Source organism: Atractosteus spatula, chromosome 13, assembly GCF_055471065.1.
Source record: "Atractosteus spatula isolate fAtrSpa1 chromosome 13, fAtrSpa1.hap1, whole genome shotgun sequence".
Taxonomy (NCBI): Eukaryota; Metazoa; Chordata; class Actinopteri; order Semionotiformes; family Lepisosteidae; genus Atractosteus; species Atractosteus spatula.
In genome coordinates, this window is record NC_142718.1 from 19,651,396 (window position 1) to 19,671,643 (window position 20,248).

The 20,248-nt window shown below is 37.4% G+C and overlaps 1 protein-coding gene across 2 annotated transcripts in view; it reads right to left on the reverse strand.

Annotated features, from left to right (window-relative positions):
• The window catches only part of LOC148821849 (striated muscle preferentially expressed protein kinase-like), a 137,725-nt gene that overhangs the window by 9,233 nt on the left and 108,244 nt on the right, over positions 1-20,248 (reverse strand). For both annotated transcript variants that reach the window (XM_088930236.1, XM_088930237.1), the window contains exons 22-37: positions 19,969-20,169; positions 19,264-19,321; positions 18,474-18,551; positions 17,919-18,091; positions 17,446-17,472; positions 16,356-16,508; positions 16,033-16,075; positions 15,152-15,220; positions 12,002-14,705; positions 11,517-11,666; positions 10,082-10,198; positions 7,481-7,648; positions 5,849-5,971; positions 4,588-4,752; positions 1,063-1,708; positions 22-261 (exon numbers count right to left, since the gene is read on the reverse strand). In XM_088930236.1, the coding sequence (XP_088786362.1) occupies positions 22-261; positions 1,063-1,708; positions 4,588-4,752; positions 5,849-5,971; positions 7,481-7,648; positions 10,082-10,198; positions 11,517-11,666; positions 12,002-14,705; positions 15,152-15,220; positions 16,033-16,075; positions 16,356-16,508; positions 17,446-17,472; positions 17,919-18,091; positions 18,474-18,551; positions 19,264-19,321; positions 19,969-20,169 (5,115 nt within the window). The remainder of the gene's footprint in view (positions 1-21; positions 262-1,062; positions 1,709-4,587; positions 4,753-5,848; positions 5,972-7,480; positions 7,649-10,081; positions 10,199-11,516; positions 11,667-12,001; positions 14,706-15,151; positions 15,221-16,032; positions 16,076-16,355; positions 16,509-17,445; positions 17,473-17,918; positions 18,092-18,473; positions 18,552-19,263; positions 19,322-19,968; positions 20,170-20,248) is intronic.

Consider the following 20,248-nt stretch of genomic DNA (forward strand, 5'->3'; position numbering starts at 1 on the left):
AGCACACAGAGTCTGACTCACCTGTCAATGAGACTGTAGAGTAGTTCTTTGCCAATGCAGGACTCAGAGATAAGAACCAGGTATCTTGGAGTGACATAGGCTTCATGCAGTGCCATAATCTTCTCATGGTGCAAAGACTTGAGAATCTCATACTCCTGCAGCACTGCCTGCTTGCTCTCCGGTTCATAAGGAACAATTTTGGCCATGAAAAGCTTGCCTGTTGCATTCTCTCTACATTCCCTAATAACTCCATATCTGCCCCTGACAGACACAAAAAAGACAAACGTGTACTATTAAAAATCATATTAGTCTCTTTTATCTCTTTTGTGGCTTTTTCCTCTGCATTGTAGACATTGAAAATGACAATTGTACCAATTAATCAAAGCACTACTCAAAAGTCAACAAAGCAGAAATTATTACAATCCTTTTTAAATGATATGAGAAGCTATTTAAACAAAATGATACATTATATTATTTTTCAAATAAAATTTAACTTGTGGAGTTTATCAAAACAGTTTTCAATTAATGGATTTAGCATTTGGTTAATGGAGGCTTATCTATCCATCCATCAGTTTTTTAACTGCTTTAATGCAGGGTTGCAGGTGTGCCTCAGCCTGTGCTGGCAAGCAACAGGTGCAAGACAGATTACACGGTGAATGGGGCACTAGTTCATCGCAGGGCCCACCCACACAGACACAAACACACCCGAACTCACTCACACCAGGGCCAATTTTTCCAGAAGCCAATCATCCTACCTATATGACTTTAGACTGCAGGAGGAAACCCATGCAAACACAGGAAGAACACACAAACTCCACTCAGACAGCACCCAAGAAATTGGACCCAGGGCCCCAGTGCGACAGCAATGCTAACCACTGCAACACCGGGCCACCCTCAAGAAGCTTATGTAGGAACAATTTTTTTAAAGTTTTGTTTTAATTCGTGAAGGTAATTTAAAGCAAATAGGAGAGAGAAATAACAAACAATGTAAACAAGACAACAAAAACACAGGTTTCATCTTTGATTAATGTTGTGGAAACACAATTGTGTCTTGCTAGTTACCTGGCTTTTTCATCCATGAATGTGTAAGGTTTCTGTGGCACTCCTTGACGAAGCGCGGTAGTACCACCCTCCACAGGTTTGGCGGAAGGTGTCATTCGGCCCGTGGGGGTCATACGTGTGGGAGTGGCGGGCCCCTCCCCTACAGGGCTCAGGCTGGTCACAAGCACCATGGGCGGTGAGAGAGAAGACACAGGGGAGGGAGGGATGTGAGTGGGCATGACTGGAACATACATAGGGACTGGCGAGATGGGTTTGCCAATGACAGGGGGAGGGGAAACTAAAGGAGGTGGGGAGACAGGAGGGGTGGGAGTGACGGATGGTGTCAGGTTTACTGGGGTTGGCGGCTTGGATGTGACAGCATGTGGTGTTGCTTGAGGGGGCTGACGAATGGGTTGAGCCATAGATGATGGTGAAGTGACAGCGATTGTCAGAGAGGTTTTAGCTGTGCTGAGGGTGGGGGTGACAGAGGAAGTTATTTGTGTGACTATCAGCTTCGCAGGGAGAGGAGATGGAGGCTTGGTGGGAAGAGGAGATGGTGTTTTTCTGGGAATTTCAACTGGAGCAGGCACAATGGCAGGCAGTGTCACAGCAGGAGGAGTAGAAGGAACAGGTTTGATGGCAGTGGGTGCAGGAACTTTAGGTGATTCTGTGAAAAAAAATAATACATTTCTTATAAATTGTTTAATTTAATAAATTGGGAACCCAACTCCTTTCTTTTTTAATGTGCATTTTTCTTCATTTTAGGGTATTACGACACAACTCACACAAACAACAGCATCACACAGTTTTGTTATGACTGGACTTACTGCCAGGTGGTTTAGGCACAGTTACATCATTTAAAAGTGCAATATGAATTCCAGATAAAAAAACTAAACACACAGTAAGTCAAGTAATAACATCAAATAACAGCTGAATTCATAAAGGTTAAAGTGAATAGCAAATTGAGTTTTCCACATACTTTTTCAATCAAATAAATTACAGTAAGTTGCTGGTCAAGGTTACCCTCACAAATGTCAGACTATTCCTGTTATTTCATTAATTTCCCGAACAACATTCATTAATTCCATTTCTGTGTTTGATAATCCAGACTCCCTTTTTGTCCTGTACCTTGGTAACTGCAATTTTGTCTGAAGATATGAGGAAATCTTTTTCCCAACTTTATTTCAACTTTAAGCATTGAAATGGTAAAATTTTGTTGTAATCAAAAAACATTTTCATTGATGAATGCCCTTTGAGTCCCAATTTAGTGCATATGCTTTAAAAGCCTACCTTTTAAATCCATAAAAAATGTATAGCTGTTCCACAAAGGTACTGTACTGTATGTTAAGATTGCACTGATTTTCAAATGCTAATTCTAATTTCTACATTTTTAAAAGAATCATAAACTTGCCCATGAGAGTGCTCAGTTAATCTCATTAAGGGCTTCCAATTCCATAAACGTCCACCAGCATCTTTTATGGCTCATTCCATGACACAGTTTTGGGTATCTAGAATTAAATATAATGTAATATTGCAATGTAGTATTTATACAGTATAGGAACAAGTAATATGTTTATTCCATGCTGAAAAGAGAAGTGAGAAAACACAATGTTTCGGCTGTGAAGCCTTCTTCAGGTGTGTGTGAAGCCTCTTTTCAGCATGGAATAAACCTATAACTTGTTCCTATTCAGACTACGCATGCTGACACAGCTACCCACCTGAACTACTTTATACAGTATATATGCTTATTTTAAGAGGTAGCTTATTCTTTAAAAGTTCTTTAAAAAAGCTACAATGGAAAGGCAGTGAAAAGGAAGAAAGCCAAAGGAGATTCTAGGTAAACTATTCATCTTGAGGATGTCTGTTTTACCACAGAGAGTACTTCAGAGCCCCTCTTTTTATTGTTTATGTTTTTGTAAACTTTGGTCATATTGAAAGGCGATACAGTATATCTGCAAAAGCCGCTTCATTACATTGACAATTTAAAGTTATTTTTTTAGATTTTCCCCATGTAATTTTAAGCAAGAGAAACTACCAAAACATTGGGCTGCTATTCCAATGGTACAGTACATAGATTATCCCCAATTAATCATGCAAATGACTCCAAAACAAACAACAACGGTGAAAGGAGAAAACCCCTTATGTATTATGCATCTCTAGTTATTAATGTGTTATATATTCATGTACAGTAGTAAGTTCAGATCATACCAAATTTATATGATACTTTAAATAAGTATAACCATTCTGACTGGTCGAATGCCTTCTTTGCATCCAACAGAATTGCAGTGATCAGAAAGAGAGACTTCTTTTACTTGTAAATTTACTTGTACTTAAGAAATGCAGTTTGTTCTTTGCACATTAGTTTTGGAAAGAGTAGGTCTAATTGACAAGTGTAAAACCTTAGAATAGTTGTTGCTTATGGGTTGATATACTGTATGGGTTGATGTGTAGAGAGATTAATAATTTTTTTTAAAACTATCATTTCTTTTCAATATCTGGCAATCCTTTAAATATAATACTGCTAAAATGAGACACAATTTCACACTTCACAATCTATGGGCTAATACATTTCCAGTTTTATTGTTGTTTTCAAAATATTTATATTTCAGAATTAAATTCTGTTTTTTAATGTGTTTTAAAATAACAATTGTGTATTATCCACTTGAGTGTAATCTGATTGGCTTTGATCTCTTTAACATGACATAGGCATATTAAATCTTTTGATGGCTGTTTAATTTGTGTGTCCTTTTACAAAGGTGGTTTTGTAACCTTCCCAGACTATTGGAAAGGTGCCTACTGAGTACGTAGTACAGTAGTTTCAAAATAATTTCAGTTTCACTACAAATTCAGTCAATCCAACCTGAATTACAGAAATATTAAATGAGCAAATATTGTGCAATGATAGAACAAATGATAAACTAAAAGGAGAGTGAGTGTTATATATCATACTATAAATCTTTGCATCCCATACATTTGACAAAACAGCACTTATTCGGGAGTAAAATTTATAAGGTGTGAAAAAATTTCATCTGAAAGTTGATCTCTTTCCATTGGATTTACTGTATCTGACACTTCTGACTTTCCCATACCTTTGTACATTACATTTCAATACTTTTAAATAGAATGTAAATAATGAAGTTGTAAAGGAGGCCTGTCTGCATTATGAATGCTTTGTTTTGGAATCAATTTAAAACAATGCACTAGAGCCCTGTTTTGCTTTGTTAAAGATCTGAATTCAGCTGGTCTAATATAATCAACCTTAATGCAGAAAAATGCATCCAGACTAACTTAAATGCAGATCTTTCTGATCAGGTTTAGAGCAACTTATTCTGTAACTGAAAATAAAATCATTTTAACATTCCAATTTGTCAGCAGGTTTTAACAATCTAGGGGTATTTTAGATTTAATAAGTCTCAATTTCTGAGACGTTTTTTACTTTTATGAAGAAATATCCTGAACTTAAAATCTAAGAGTCGCAGATTAATCACTTAATTGAAATTCACTTAATTTCTTCATTGTTTAAGTTGTTTTATGTTATTTATTTACCTTGACTGTCGAGGGATACTTTCTCAGAGAAGTTACTGTAAGGTCCTTGTCCTGCCTTATTGACACAGGCCACTCTGAACTTAAATGTGCCACCTGTTGGCAAGTCTGTAACATTGTAGTAACAGTCAGGTATCCCAGAGGCAACAATGAGCCAATCCGATTCACCTGATCAAAATGGAAGGAGGAAAGCATTAAATTATGTTAGATGTTGTCTACAGATGACTTCTTTCATGATATACAGTATCACAACAGAACACCTCTAGCACAACATTTGTACATTTATTTTTTTGGATGTACTTTAAATATAAAAAAATAATAGGAGGAGAAGTTTTAATGCAGATATTAAAAGGGAGAAAATGTAGCCCTCATGGATAAAGAATATTTAGTCAGGTTTAGTGTTTTTTTGTTGATTGTTTGTTCTATGCCTTCCCCTAAATATATACTTTCTATATATGTTTTGACCCATTTCTAGTTTGACCTCATCAAAATTGCTAAGTTCCTGGTTTTGAATTTTGTTGAAGAGGGAAACTAACTCCATCCTGTAGCTTAACCAGATTTGCTATACTGCCTTATAACCACGAGGTGGGGTTGATGGGTACATTTCTTACTTACAGTAAGCCCTGGCTTTCGTCTGTACTTAAGAAGAGAATTCTCCAACACTGTGTGGGCACAACAGTATCTTTATACTGACTAAATCCATCAACAAGCTTACAAATCAGTACATGTATTAAACAGGAGGACATTATTATTATTATTATTATTATTATCATTGTTTCTTCATGAGTTTAGACCATAAGTGCCTTCTACAGGAGATCTGAAGTTACACATTACATTATGTGGGTTAATTAAATAGTTGGACAAGGTACATTTACCTTGACAATTCAATAGATAGGTAGTATTTGAATGCTAATCCAATTACAATCATCAAGGAAACAAAGCTTTTTATCTTATTTAGTTTTTTAAATGAAATCTATATTTTGTCCCAGGCCTTAGTTCGGGGGTGTCAAATTCAATTCCTAGAAGGCCTTGTAGCGTTTGTTCCAGTTTGAGTTGACAATTAAACAATTAATAACATTATTATTTTCTGATGTAGACATGTGTGGATTGTTTCTTTTGCGGCTGATAACTGAAACATTAGTTCCACTATGGAACTCAGAGTTTGTGTGAAAAAAAATCAGATGACATTAGGCTTTCCTACAAATGGGTATGACACCCCTGCTTTAGTTAAAAGTACTGTATGTAAGATTTTTATTACAGCTACCTTCAGTCTTTCTTTCCAATGTGTAAGTGCATGGTGCAAATGTGTCTGAAGGCTTCCAAAGCACCAATGCTGTGTTCTTGTATCGCTGGGGAATCTCAGGAGTCCCAGGACGATTAGGAAGTCCTAAGCAAAAAGAGCAGCAGTTCACACATAGTTGATTAGACAACAGTTTTCAAATATCACCAAATACCCTTAGACCATAGTATCTCTGAAGAGATGAAAGAACATAGCAATAGCAATAAAACTTGTATTATGTATAAAGTTCCTGATAAAAAAGTGTCATGTTAAAAGTGTAATGAAACACAAATCAGAGGACACAATTGTAAAACTACTTGGAAGTGCCTTTTATACAGATAAAAGGGTTTCTAATTAATTATTTTTCCATTTTTAATTGTTATTTTAAATAATATTAAATTAAAAACACTTCAAAAAGCAAATGAAAATACTAGGTTTATATATACCTTAAATTTAGATGAACATCTATCCATCCATTTTCTAACTGCTTTCTCTAATACAAGATTGTGGAGGAGCTGCAGCCTATCCCAGAAAGCAAAGGGTGCAAAACAGCATAGACCCTCCAAAGGACGGCAGTTCATCGCAGGGCACACACAGACACAATCTCACACACACTCACACCGGGGACAGTTTTCCCAGAAATGAATTAACCTGCCAGCATGGCTCTGGGCTGCTAGTGGAAACCAGAGCACCAGGAGGAAATCCATGTGAACACAGGAGAGAACATACAAACTCCACGCAAATAGTACCCTAGGAATTTAACCCAGGTCCACGAGACCGCAATACTAACCAGTGCGCTACCCATTTATTAACATGGACTTCATAAGTTACTAAAAAAGTAATTGTCGAAGGAAAAGGCAGTATACTGTCAATCAGAAATTAGATCTTGCCATTCTGCCTCTTCCCAGGCCTCATTATACAATATCCAATATAGGTGTTAGGACACTAGCCTGCAGCACAGCTGATATCAGTGTTAAGGGACGCACAAACAAAATCCATGCTTCTAAATTCTATATTTTGTTTAATAATGTATTTGAAATTCTAACACACCAAAACATCTCAAGCATTCCTGTTTACAAAAAATAATGTCATATGAAATGCATCATTGCTTCATAGTCCTTTAAATATTCAATAAAAAGTGGCTTTGAGTAACAAATAAAGCTTCAATAAAGAGTAGCATTGCAAGCATGCAAGATATGATTTTGAAAGTATTTGAAAGGCTCTTTAATATGCATTAATGTTATGTCAGTTAGGAATATCATGAGTAATCCATAGGTCTAGCTTCACTAGACACGTTATTGATACTGCATTTTACAAGTCACCTTGTCTACTACGGGGATGTGTTGCAGCTGTAATTCACTGTCCTGGATATGATCACTGTCTTTCAAACTAATACTCATGGTGTGCACTGTCAGAAAAAAAATGTCTAGACAAACACTAGCAAAAGTACTATGGTAAATAATTTAAACAAATCTGTTTTCAAGGCCAACAACCTCCCCACCACCACTGCTTCCCACAGTTATGATCACTAGATGACACATTTTGTATTGAGAACAAACAGACAAACATACTTTTTTTTTCACAAAGGAATGTCCCCAACATATTGAATTTACTCACTAGCCAAGGAGAGAGTGCAGGAGCTTGTGGCTGAGGCAAGTGGGTTGGTAGCTACACATTCATAGAGGCCTGCATCCTTCTTGTTAGCTTTGAGGATCATGAGGAGTTGTCGGCCATCTGGACATGAGACAATGTTCATTCTGGAGTCTGGCACCACGGGCTTCTTGTCTGGGAACCAGAAAGAGAACCACTGTACTTAGTCTGCAAGCCACTGAAGCCTATAATTTGTATAGGTCCCTGTGACAATGGATGGAACTTAACAAAGTTATAAAAATGCTGGAGGCTGTATCCATTAAATATACATGTTTTAAAAAGTATTAAAAAGCCCTCAAACATTAACAAAAAACCAAAAGCTTCACTGATATACCCTGGCAGAGCTGCCTTCCTAAGAGTTAATCATTCTGTAGTTCTGCGTAATACCTTCATCATCTGAAATCTGAATCAACACAGAAGATAATAAGGATAATAAGGAAATCAGAGGAATAAAAATAGGTCTGTTGTCCTTCAGTTGTTCTGGAGGTTAGAGTGATGTGTAGTTGGACACTGCATAGTTTCTAAGTAAATAAGATAAGATAAGATCACTTTATTGACGATATACAATTTCTTGCATTAGGAATTCGCCTTTTCGCATACCCCAGCTTGCTCTCCATGAGACACACAGAGAGGGAGAGAAGCTTGGGGTCAGAGCGCAGGGTCAGCCATTGTACAGCACCCCTGGAGCAGTTGGCGTTAAGGGCCTTGCTCAGGGGCCCAGCGGAGCAGGATTCCTCTGCTGCCTGCAGGATTTGAACCAGCAACCTTCCAGCCACAGGCACAGATCCTTAGCCTCAGAGCCACCGCTCCACCCACCAAATCTTAACCCATTTAGTAGACAGGAGATGAAAGAGAGTCAATAGGCATGAAACTCAGCAATACTGTATGTTCTGTATCACACGAACACAACACTGACTGCTGGGTAGACATAGTATCCAGAAATAAACTAGTAACCTAACCCCATGGCGCTATGGCCCTTGTAGAGCCCTGGCCTCCTCCACACATCTCGGCTCCTCCTGAGTCCATCCATCCTCACACTCTCAACTTTCTGAGGTCTTCTTCAACATCGTCCATCCATCTTTTGTGGGGACGACCTTGAAGCCGCCTTCCTTCCGGCTTTTGTTGAAAGACTCTCTGTACCCCTCTGGTATCGTCTGTCCACTCTAGATGTCCAAGCCAGCGTAGTCGTGCCGCTCTTACCTCCGCAGTTATTGGGGGATCCTCATACAGCTCGTAGAGCTCGATGTTGGTTCTTATTCGCCACTCTCCTCCTTCCTGAAGTGGCCCATAGATCTTTCGGAGGATCTTTCTCTCTCAGCCCAGGCCTTCTCGGTGCTTCTTCCAGCTGAATAAAGTTTTCTTTAAGTGTTCGGACGCTCCTACCCAACAAATCTGCACCTTCACCTTACCACTTTATTTGGTCATGGTCATCTTTACTAGCCTGATCAGCTTCCACACTACTCCTAGCTGTCCTAGCATTTGGTACAAGTATGCTCTATCAACACTTTCATACGCTTGCTTGTAATCTACAAATAGTTGAAGGACATCAATGTTATATTCATAGCACTTCTCTAAGATGCATCTGATAGTGAATTTATGATCTGTCGTTGACTGGTTACATTGAAACCCACACTGGTAGTCTCCAATGACTTGCTCAGCTTGGGCTTCTAAGCGACTGGCTAGTACTTTTGAGAAAACCTTTTATGCAACGTTCAGCAGGGAGATCCCGTGGTAGGTCGAGCAGACTAGTTTTGACCCCATTTTGTGAATGGGGTAAACAAGGGTAACGCTCCATTTGTCCGGCATATTTTCTTCCACCAATATAGGGTGTCTCCAGTTCTTCTCCTCCATACTTCAGCATCTCAGCCATTATTTCATCTTCCCCTGGCATTTTATTATTCTTCATGCTCCGTATAGTTTCCTTGACTTCAAAGAAATTAGGTGGGGTTCCCAGCTTTGGATTCTCTCTCATTGGTATCTTCATCTGCTTCCTCTTCTCCTGTCTCATCCATCTCGCCGGTGTCATTCAACAGTTCTTCAAAGTACTCCGCCTGTCACTCCAGTATCTTTCTTTCATCACCGTTCAAGTTTCCTTCTTTGTCCACACAAATGGCTGGTCTTGGTTGGAAACCATTTTTATTTTCTTTTATCTTCTGGTACACTTGTCTCATCTCCTTGTTATGGTATAACTCCTCAATGTCCTGTAACTTTTGATTTGTACGCATACACGCATATCAATGTTACATTAAACATCTTGGTCTTGAGACGTAAAATGCAGAGGCGTTCGTTTCTGGCTCTATAGGCAATAACTGTACTCTTTCCAGACCGCAAAGCCAGTGCCAAGCATATGGGTCTTACTACCGCTATAGAAAACTGTATAGTCTTTGCATTGCACTATATTGGTACCTCTCCATCTAATCTCCTGTAGTGCCGTTATTCCTACGTTGTACTTGTCTAGCTCATTTACTAAGCTCCTAAGAGCCCCCGCTCTATATAGACTGAGAACATTCCAGGTCGCTATCCAAAAATCATATCCTTTGGAAGTAGTAGGGCTGAGCCAAACCTCACCTTTCATCCACATTATATGTGGACTGGGACTCCCAGCTGGGAGACAGCAGAGTGTGATGGGATCTCCCTCCAGAAGCACATGGTCCCGCAGTTTGATGTGAAACACAGGGGGGAAATCTGAGGAGGGCAGAGGAACAGCAAGAGTCGTGGAAGTGCAGAAAGAAAGGGAACATAAAACCTAAGGAAATATCCATATGAATATGACACAGTGAAAACTACACAATGCAAAAAATGAAAGACAAAGTAGCCAGAAATTTTATGTCTGCATATTTTCCCAGTTGAGTTCAAGGATTTCCAATGTCTTTGTACAGTTTTGGTATTCATACCCTGTGGAAATAAGATGATAGTTAAATAGAACTGAGAAAAATAGTTTTCATTAGAAATATAGAACATGATGTTCACCAATGCATTTTTTAAATATAAAAACCCCAAAAGGCTCTCAGAAATCAGAAACTATGTCAATGAAATTATGTTTCAGAAAAATGCAAAAAGAAACTTCAACATGAATTGGCAATTTAAATTTAAAATTTTCAACTTAATATTCATGTAATTGTAACTAATTATGAAACGGTATTATTCACTTCATGAAATAATTACCAACAGAAGAATATACGTCAATATACTTCATAGTGAAGACAAAATAATTAGGTTGTACAGACAGATAAATATATCTTTCAACATTAAGAGACAATGGGGATTCAGTTAAGAATTAATTAAAAAAATATATAAAGTAATACAAGACTAAGGAAAATAATCTTAAAGGCTTACTTTCAGAAGTAGAATTCTTCAGAAGGAGTAGAACATTCTTTGGTTTAGATTAAAAAGAAAAATCTCTTTCACAAAGTATCAAAATTAGGAGAAAACTGTGGTGTCCATATTCTTTTATTGAAAAAAGTCTTATCCTTAATTTAAAGCATGAAGGGTGGGTTCATTATAATTTGATCTGGACTTTTGGACTGGAGCACAATTATGTGTTTTATTTAATGTTTATTTAAGGAGATTTAAATGCTGCTAATGGCACAAGATCAAAAGAATAACATTTCTGCTAACAGGAAGATTAGAAGGAATTTTACACGTTTTAAGATCTTTTCTTTTGGGTTTTAATTTAAATATGCTAGTTATATTTATTATTCTAACACAAAAAAGTAAGAGCAACTTATAACAGTCATACACATTATGTAACTGTCATAATGATCTTCTGTTGTCTTCTCATGCCTGCTTGGCTGTTCCCATGAAATTCTGTCTCATTAACTTAAAAGATTCCAAAGCAAACTAACTGAGAATACTATATACTATGGTTGTAATTTCAGACTTGAAGAAACTTCATTACAAAAAAAGTTACACGTTATTGTAAATAAAAGTTCCAATAAAGATCTATGCACAAAAGTAATGAAAATAAATAACTTTCAGGAGAATCAGTCAATTGTAACTATACCAGAGGCAAGGCGTGAATACTGCCGTAGATGAAGAGAACCATTCTCTCTGGCAATGGCTGAAGGGATGTCAGGCTGAGAAGCCACTTTGTCTCTCCTGCCTCTTGACAAGCCCCACCTGTCCCAGCGTGACTTGCGATCACTCTCAGAACCTTAGGAAGATAGTGCATTTCAACAACTGACACAAAAAATCAAATGGAATAATAAACAATGAGGTAAACAAAAGGTAAACACCCCCGTTGTATTCAGTGATCTTAATCATATTTATAATCCTTTTGTTTGTATAAGGAGAGAAAGGTTTATGTTAAATACAATTTTTATCTGCAATTGTACATTTTTAAGTAGTATAATCATTTTTATTTATAAGATACCTTAGTATCTTCTAAGTGCAAAGTAAAAGGCATGAACTTGTTGAAAAGTGTTCATAGATTAAACTATTATTATATTGGTGATATACAGTATAGATAAAACTAAAGGAGTGTCTTACTTTTGATGGCTGCTTCTGACTGGATGCTTGCATTAGATTCCAATGACTCAGTGGAAGGAGCAGATGGAGACTGAGTTGCCAATTGGTTCTGTGGAACCCCCAGCCTCCTCAGGTTAGTCCCTTCCGAGCTTGATCTACGCAACAGAGAGAGCAACGGTGTCCTCTTCTCCTGTTTGGCTTCCTTCCCCTCTTGCTTCTTCTCATCCTTTCTTTCCTCAGATTGACTGCGGATTCTCATTGATATACCAGCAACGGTGGACTCAATCTTCCTACGCATGGTCAGGACAGGTGACTCATTAGGCTTCTTTTGCTCTTTTATTTCTTGTTCCCGGGGAGCCTCATTGTCTGCTCCTGCATCCAATCTCACCATCTCGACCTCCTTTTTCTCCCTAGAGCTGCTGCGTGTCAGAGTCCAAGAGAGCCTTCTTCTTGGAGCTGAAGGCTCAGGTGCAGGACTTTCTTCTTTTGGTTTAATTTCCTTTCTCTCAGTTGATGGAGTCCTCTTCAGGCGTAAAGAGAGTCTCCTCATGAAGCTGCTGTCTTTCTCTGCTTCCCTGAGATCTTGCACAGATCTGGCCCTCTCTTCTAGCTTCTTGGGTTCCTCAGGCTTAATAAATTCCAAGGGTGCACCGCTGGGTCCTGGCCGATAGACTTCCTCTCCTGATGTAGGAGGCAGGACAAGTGACTTCTCTTCAGACTTTGACCTTGTGAGAAGCCGTAGCCCACGAGTCAGAGATGATTCACGCTTCTTGAATTTTGCCTCAAAGACTTCTTCAGAGGCAATGTCTTCAATGATATGCCTAGGTGATGGTTCCCGTGGTGGAGAAGGCTTTTTCAGAACTTTGGGTGGGCTAGGCTCTTTGCCGGGTTGTTCAGTAGATGCTACTCTAGAAAAGACAGCTGGATGTGCAGCTGATGAAGATTCTGGCTTAGTTTCAAGGGTAACAGTCTCTAGAGTGGGAACTACAATAGTCTGTATAGTGTCAGCATAGGCAGAAGGTCGGGGGCTTGGGAGTGCAAAAGAAACATGAGTGGTCGGAGAGGATGATGCTTGAATACCATTTTCTGTTGAATTTGTGGGTACAGCTACAGGTGTTACTGTAATGGAAGTGGTAATAGTTATCTCTGGTGGTTTCTGTTTCTCTTCTGTTTTTACTTTCTCCTCTTTGGACTCCTTTGTATCTGGCTCAAAAGCAGAAACTTTTTCTTCTTCTGGTTTTTGACTTTTCACTTCAACTTTTATCTCAGGAGGCTTTGTAATAGATTGAACCTTACTCTGCCCCACCTTCGCAGGCTCCTTCACCTCTTCTTCTGACGTGCTCATTTCCTTCTCTGGGAAAGTGGCTTCTTTCTTTCTCTCATCAATGTTACCCTCTTCTGACACACTCACTGTTTTTTCCTCATCTGCATTAACCTCCTCAAGTTTGCAAACTTTCTCAGCTGAGTCAATTGTAGTGACTATGGACTCAGTTTTACCATCTAAGGGCCCATCTTCCTTCTTCTCTGTGCACTCCTTCTCACCCCCACCAGACCTCACCTCCTTATGTTTTTCTAAATCTGGGGTTGGTGGTTTTGAGGAGATCTCCTTAGGTGTGGCTGGGCGAGAATCTAACTTTACTTGCTCAGTTAGTGCTGACATAGATATGCACTCCTGTAATCTCCGTCCTTCTATCTGAGCCAAGGGTATCTCTAAAGGAGCTCCAGATCGCCTATGGAGGGGAATGGGTTCACTATCCCCCTGGCTGAAAGATGCACTTTTGCGCAGCACCTTGGCATCTGACGATTCCTCTCTTGGTGTGTCACTCGATGCAGCTCTTGCAAGTGGGGGAACTGGGCCTGCACGGGGAGGGCGAGCGTAGCGCTCTAGAGAAGCAGAGCGCTTTTGGGTATCATCCCCACCAATTCCCAGTGTCTCCAATAAAGGACCCCTTAGGCCACTCATCTTGCTGTCCACAGACCCTCCTCTTAGAAGTCTCTGCCTCATGAGTTCTAATTTCAAAGCATAATCTTCTTGGCTCAATTTACGACGTTCATCCAGAGTCCCTGGACTAGGACTTCTCCTGGGCAACTCCATTGATACAGCCTTTTTGAGCCTTTTCTTGGGTTCATTAGCTTGTTCCTCTGAAGAGCCATCTTCTGGTTTAATATGAAGTAGTAATGCACTGTCAGCTGAACTACCTCTCCGCAGTTCTCCTCTTTTAGAGGCCCCTTTTGCTTTGTCTGACTCCACACTTGAACCCTTGCGCAAGGGTCTCTTTGGCTGCTCTGGCCTCTTAGTCACCTCTGAACTTTCCTCATCTGAAGATCTCTGGTCTTCTTCTTGTGTTGTGGTTCTCTTTCTACTCCGGCCTCTTCCTGCAGATTCTCCCCCTTCCTTCCCACTGCCTGCTGATTCACACTCCATAGGAACTGCTCCATTGGCGTCTAGCCCTACCCCTTCCAAGGTGCCGTTTGGCCTGCTCACCATTTCTTCGTCTGTCGGAATCTCATTGAGTGACATCCTGGAGCCTGAGAACTCCAAGGCAAGAGGCATGGGAATAAAAGGAAGTTCATCAATATCATCTGAATCTGAGGATGATGAGGGTGGAGGGGATCCTTCTTTGAGGTGCCTGGGAACAGCGATAGAGATGTGGCTGGAAGAGTCATCTAGTAGCTCCAGAATGGACCGCATCACCATCTTAGATTTATAGTTGATAAGTGATCGCTGCAAAATATATTAGTGACTTTACTTATTTACTTATTGAAATTTAATAAGCGTGAAAGACAATTGGTCATGCAAAAAGAAAATCATTGAATACTCCAAAAGATTAAAACTTTTTCTGCTTCAATAGTACCTCTTGCATCTTTTTGTGAGACCCATTTCTAAAAATCCACACAACCAAAATAAAAGGTTAAATAAAACGATGCAATATTCATATGTTGTTATTTGCCAACATGTCTTCTTCTTTTCTGAATGTTTTACTGCATATATACTGTAGGCCTGAGCTTTTCTCTGACACTAAGAGCAGTTACTGTAACTGCTAAAGTAATAAAGTTGAGACAAGCATTTAAAGTAGTATGAAGAATCTAAATTGGATGAGAAATAAAACAATTTTAAAACAAAACAACCATAAAGGCTCATTTTTGCCACCTGACATTTGGCTTCCTTACCTGCCACTTTCTTCGGGACAAGAAGAGCTTTAGTGGTTCTGTGCTAATGCTCTTCCCCTTTGCCAATATCTAAGAAAGAAGAAAACTCATTATTTGAAAGAATGAGGGCTCTGTAATAAAAAAAGAATGAACTTGATTTCATTTTTGATGAAGTGCTACAGCATTATTTCATTATGCCACACATTTGGATTTAAAAATATAAAGGCACAGTAAGAGAGGCTAACAATTTAAGATTTATATGCACAAGATAAATGAGTTTTTACAGGTGAAAATGTGGAAATTTAAGCTACAAAGACAGCAATGCTTATGATGATGGACCATGAGTCTCCCAAGGTGAATTTTAAAAATAGAAATTTAGGTCATAAGATTTTAAAGCAGTACCACAATGCAATTTTTTTCTACAGATTTCAGCTTTCAGGCATCATAAAAAAGTACAAGCATGCATGTTCCTTCTCATCAATCGAATGGATTTACAAAATACATAAATATATCCTGGAGAAAATTTCCTTAAATTACTTTGTTTTATCAGCAATATTTGCCCAAAATCAGAAGAGAGAATTTTCTTTTCTTGATATTTTTTAATACATTGTGCAACCAATATATTTTCAATTGAGAAGCTTGGTACTTACATTAAAGTGACATAAACGGTTATTTAGTTTATGTTTGTATACATCAATTTGAATTTAAAAAACAATACCACCCTTGAAAAAAACTAAAATAAATATTGTTCACTAAGTGATAAAATCAGAATGAACCACCTTTATGAGTAGCAATTCAAACAATGAAATCTGAAAAAGGAATGATAAAGCATAAATAGAAATAATATTATATTATGAGAGAGGAAAACATTGTCCCACATACAGAATGGGTTTCTGACCTACCTTAAACCAGGGGTGACGGAGACATTCATTTGTATCTGGTCTCCTGAAGAGGCAAATAAGATTGTTAAAGTAAAAGGTTAAAAAATAATACAGACAAATATATAATTAAAAAAACAAATAATGTAAATACTAGGCCTAGAATTACAGTACAAAAAAACTAAACAATGAAAATGATAAAGCACAAAAAAGTGCTATATTTCCATTTGTTTTGTATAGAAATGAAGTCAACATAAAGTTTGACTCCTTCTCAGAGATTATTTCAGATTGATAAAGGGCTTGAGTGATCCTGGCTGTAAACCAAAAATTGTGCATGTTTTACTTACAGTCTATCTGCCACTAGCAGCTTAATGACAAATCCCTTGGCTTCACGACAGAGGTCAGCAAACATGCTCTCTTCAAAAGCCACATTGTAATTCCTGATGTTCAGCACAGTTGCCCGGTCATTCTCCCCCACAAATGGAGATACTCCGGTGAGGCTGGAAAGGACACAACCAAATTACCCATACACAGGGCACAAATCTCTCTTCTAAATGCTAATCAGGGCATTATTGTCTCCCTTTTTGTTTTCTTATTGTGTGTTTTCTTATAATGCCCAATAACAATATTATATTATATTGTGACAATATTTGTTTTCTTATTGTCTTTTTGCTTCACCATCCTTTGGGAAATCAACAGTTTCTGAAGATCTTTTAATCCAGTAAAGTGTTTTAAAGGGTTAAAAATTGTTATGAAACGATCTGAAAATGAGCTTTTTGAAAGTGGCAGTTTTCACACTAAATGCTGATAAACGGTTGCATTTTAACACACTAATTCATGGGGAAGAGTTTGATATTTGAACTGAGTGTTTAAAAGCCTTTCCGCCTGTCTGAGGTAATGACAGCACTGGTCATAAGGTCAAGGCTGACAAACTCCTACTCACTTGTGCGGAATGAACCTGGGAGGCTGCTGCAAGGGTGGAGAGAGGGGTGTGAGAAACGATGTTCGTAAAGGGTGCACAGGAGTTGGATATTTATGCGTGAAAGAACTAGACTGCAATATGACCTACCCAAACATACTGTATCCTTTGCACAATCTTTATTTGTTGCATTAAGGAATGTACACATGACAAAAAATAATAAAATTATCAGTATTGGTTGAAACTAACACATATCTGTCCAAAATAATTGGATATGTTTCTAATATTAAAATGTATTCACATCATATAAATATGATCTAATGTTTTGTAATCATCTGGTAGTTTCACAAAGTCTCCTATATTTTCTAGAAGTTACTGGAAATCACATTGATTGCCACTGAGTATTAATTGGTATGCAGTAAATAAAGCCAGCTGTTCATTTTTAAAGTGATATTTCATGTATACTTTATATAAAAGTTAAAAACAAAGATTATAACTTGAATATGCAGTATACTTACCATAGATATGTTATAACCCCAACAGGCCTAAAAATAAAGAATGCAGAAGTAAATTGAAAGCAAAAAGAAGCAGAAATTTATCACTTTAAAATTTAGCTTTAAGTATTTGGAGTTATCTGTTTTTTAACAGTGAAAGCACTTTATCAAATATGAACGAGATAAGTTAGCATCAATGATTTATTCAGCATGTAAGATGTACAAGTTTTAGCTCTTAAAACAATAAAGAAAATATAATAATTTTATACTAACCATATGCAATTTAATAAATGTGTTTTAGTATGTGATTTCAATTACTATTTTGTATCCACTCTCTTATAGTAGTTTTATGGATATACAGTATTTTGATTTAATTGATCTTTTATTTGAAAAATTACCCACTCAAGTAATAATGTGACCGTGTAAATCACATAACTAATGTCTTTTATTTTCAGATAGATTTTTTTTTTAAAAATTCAACAATAATGTCTACAAACCAGATATCTGTTGCCTTGGAAACAGGAGTTTGGTTAACAATTTCTGGTGCGACAAATTCCGGAGTGCCATATTTGCAGTACTGGGCCTCATCTGGCACAAGCTCCATTGCATTCCCAAAATCACAAATCCTGATCTGCTCACTGCTGGAATCAGCCATCAAGATATTCCCAGGCTGTGAAAAAATTCCAGAATCACTTATTTCAGTTTATGTAATAAGAACATTTTATGCCTTTGTAGTTAAAGAACAGAGATATTTATATAGTATATATATTTATTTTCTATAGAGAAATTGTAACAAGAGTGACATATGCTTAATAGCACAATACAGATACACTTTTAATGTTACTTCAGAATTTGATTATTTTATTTGAAAGTAAAAAAAACATTATATAAAAAAAACATGATTTAAGTATATAATACACCTACAGTATGTTTATTTAAAGAAATGCAATGACTAGTTTAAAAGTGCTGGGAATGAGGTTGTTTTGGGCTACAAGTGAATCTGTATTCTATGAAACACAATGAAGGTACATGCTGTTTTGTGGTGAACCTACCTTAATATCCAGATGCAAAATGTTGTTCTGGTGAAGATAGCCAATTCCTTCCAACAGCTGTCTCATATATGAACGGATCTATAAAATCACAATAGATGATACGTTCATATTTATTTTCAAATTTAACTATACCTATCTGTAATAATATCTCTTCCCCACTGATAGCTCATGTGAGGTTAGAGCACTATATACAGTGTATATATTATTATAATTGTTTTTTTCTCAAAAAAACATAAACGATATGTACACTTTATTTTTAGATATGTGCACTTTATTTTTACTTTACTTCACTTTTAAATTTTTATTTAATTAATTATTATTAAATAGTGTTATTATTTAATTCTACAAACATTTTCTTTAATTAAATTGTAGTATTAGTGATCCGCTTTTAAAGATGCCTAAACACCACATACTAGCAAGTAACAGTAAATTATGAGCCTGAATAAATTTAATGGGTACCAAATACATAACCTGCAGTTTCATAGTTCATTTGTCTGAAGCAGTGCATACTATTACCTTTGCATAAGCAGTAGGAATGTACAAATTCCAGGCAATTATAATTCAACATTGCCAACTGGTATTAAGTTCAATGGTTCAATATAGTTCAATTATAAGAAAAGTATAAATAAGACAAAATCAATAATCATAGAATCAATCACAACTCAATGCAATGAGTTAATGAATCTACAAACCTTCTCAAATTAAATATTACTACAAGTTGGTAAAAAAGCAAGACTAATTTGTCAGTTCCAACGGTTGAATTCCTCTAAAGATAATCCCCCACACTTACCTCAGACTCCAGCACAAAGGACTTTTTTGTCACTCTTTCTAGGAGCTCCTCCTGGCACCTTTACATCTTAGTTAAGAAAAAAAAAATACTTCCAAAATGGAAAAACAGAGATGTCCCAGAAAATTCATGTAACTGACATATAATGTAAGCATATATATGCAGAAAAATGCCATAATATACAGTAGTGTACAACTGAGAGCACTCACTGAAATGAACCTGCTGTTTTTTTATTTTCAATGGACTAATAAAGAATATGTATGGGTTAACCTTGAGAAGAATAAAGAAGCAGGTAATGATCTAGTGACAGAAGGCTCCTGGAAAAAATCTGAAAGTCAAGGTAGAGGAGCAAAGCAAAACAGTTTGAATTGACTCCAACTGTATCCCGAAGGCAGATGGAAACCAGGAATTAAGTACAGTATGTTTAAAGTAGTCCCCTAAAATGTGAAACTGAATTTCAAATTTAATAAATGAATTTCACTAACAAACATTCTCGTCATGGTTTATCTACTGAAATTGTCACTCTTAGTTTGTTTGTTTTCAATCTTTGCTGTGCTGATTGTGTTCAAATGTTTTTTGTACTTTTTTTTTTACCACATGGACCTGTGAAATTAGTGCTTTCTGGTTCTCATTTTGAAAGACAACTCTTTCTATTTCTCTTACTATTTCAATTAATCAAAACATCCCTCTATCAACAAAAAAGGACACAACTCTGTAATGATGATGACTCCGGTGGTCTTTTCGAAAGCATCGTGGAAGTACAGGACCCTCTCATGGTCCAGCTGTGACAGAATATTCATCTCCCTCAGGGCAGAAACCTTTTTTTTCGCTCGTGTGGAAATGAACTTCGCCGCATAATCTACCTTTCCATCTTTTTCTGTTACCCGCTTCACATAGGAGAAGGCCCCTCTGAAACCAGAAACAGAGAACAAAATCATGTTAGCTATTAGGCTATTTTTAAAATCTCTCAATAGACATTGGGCAAGTA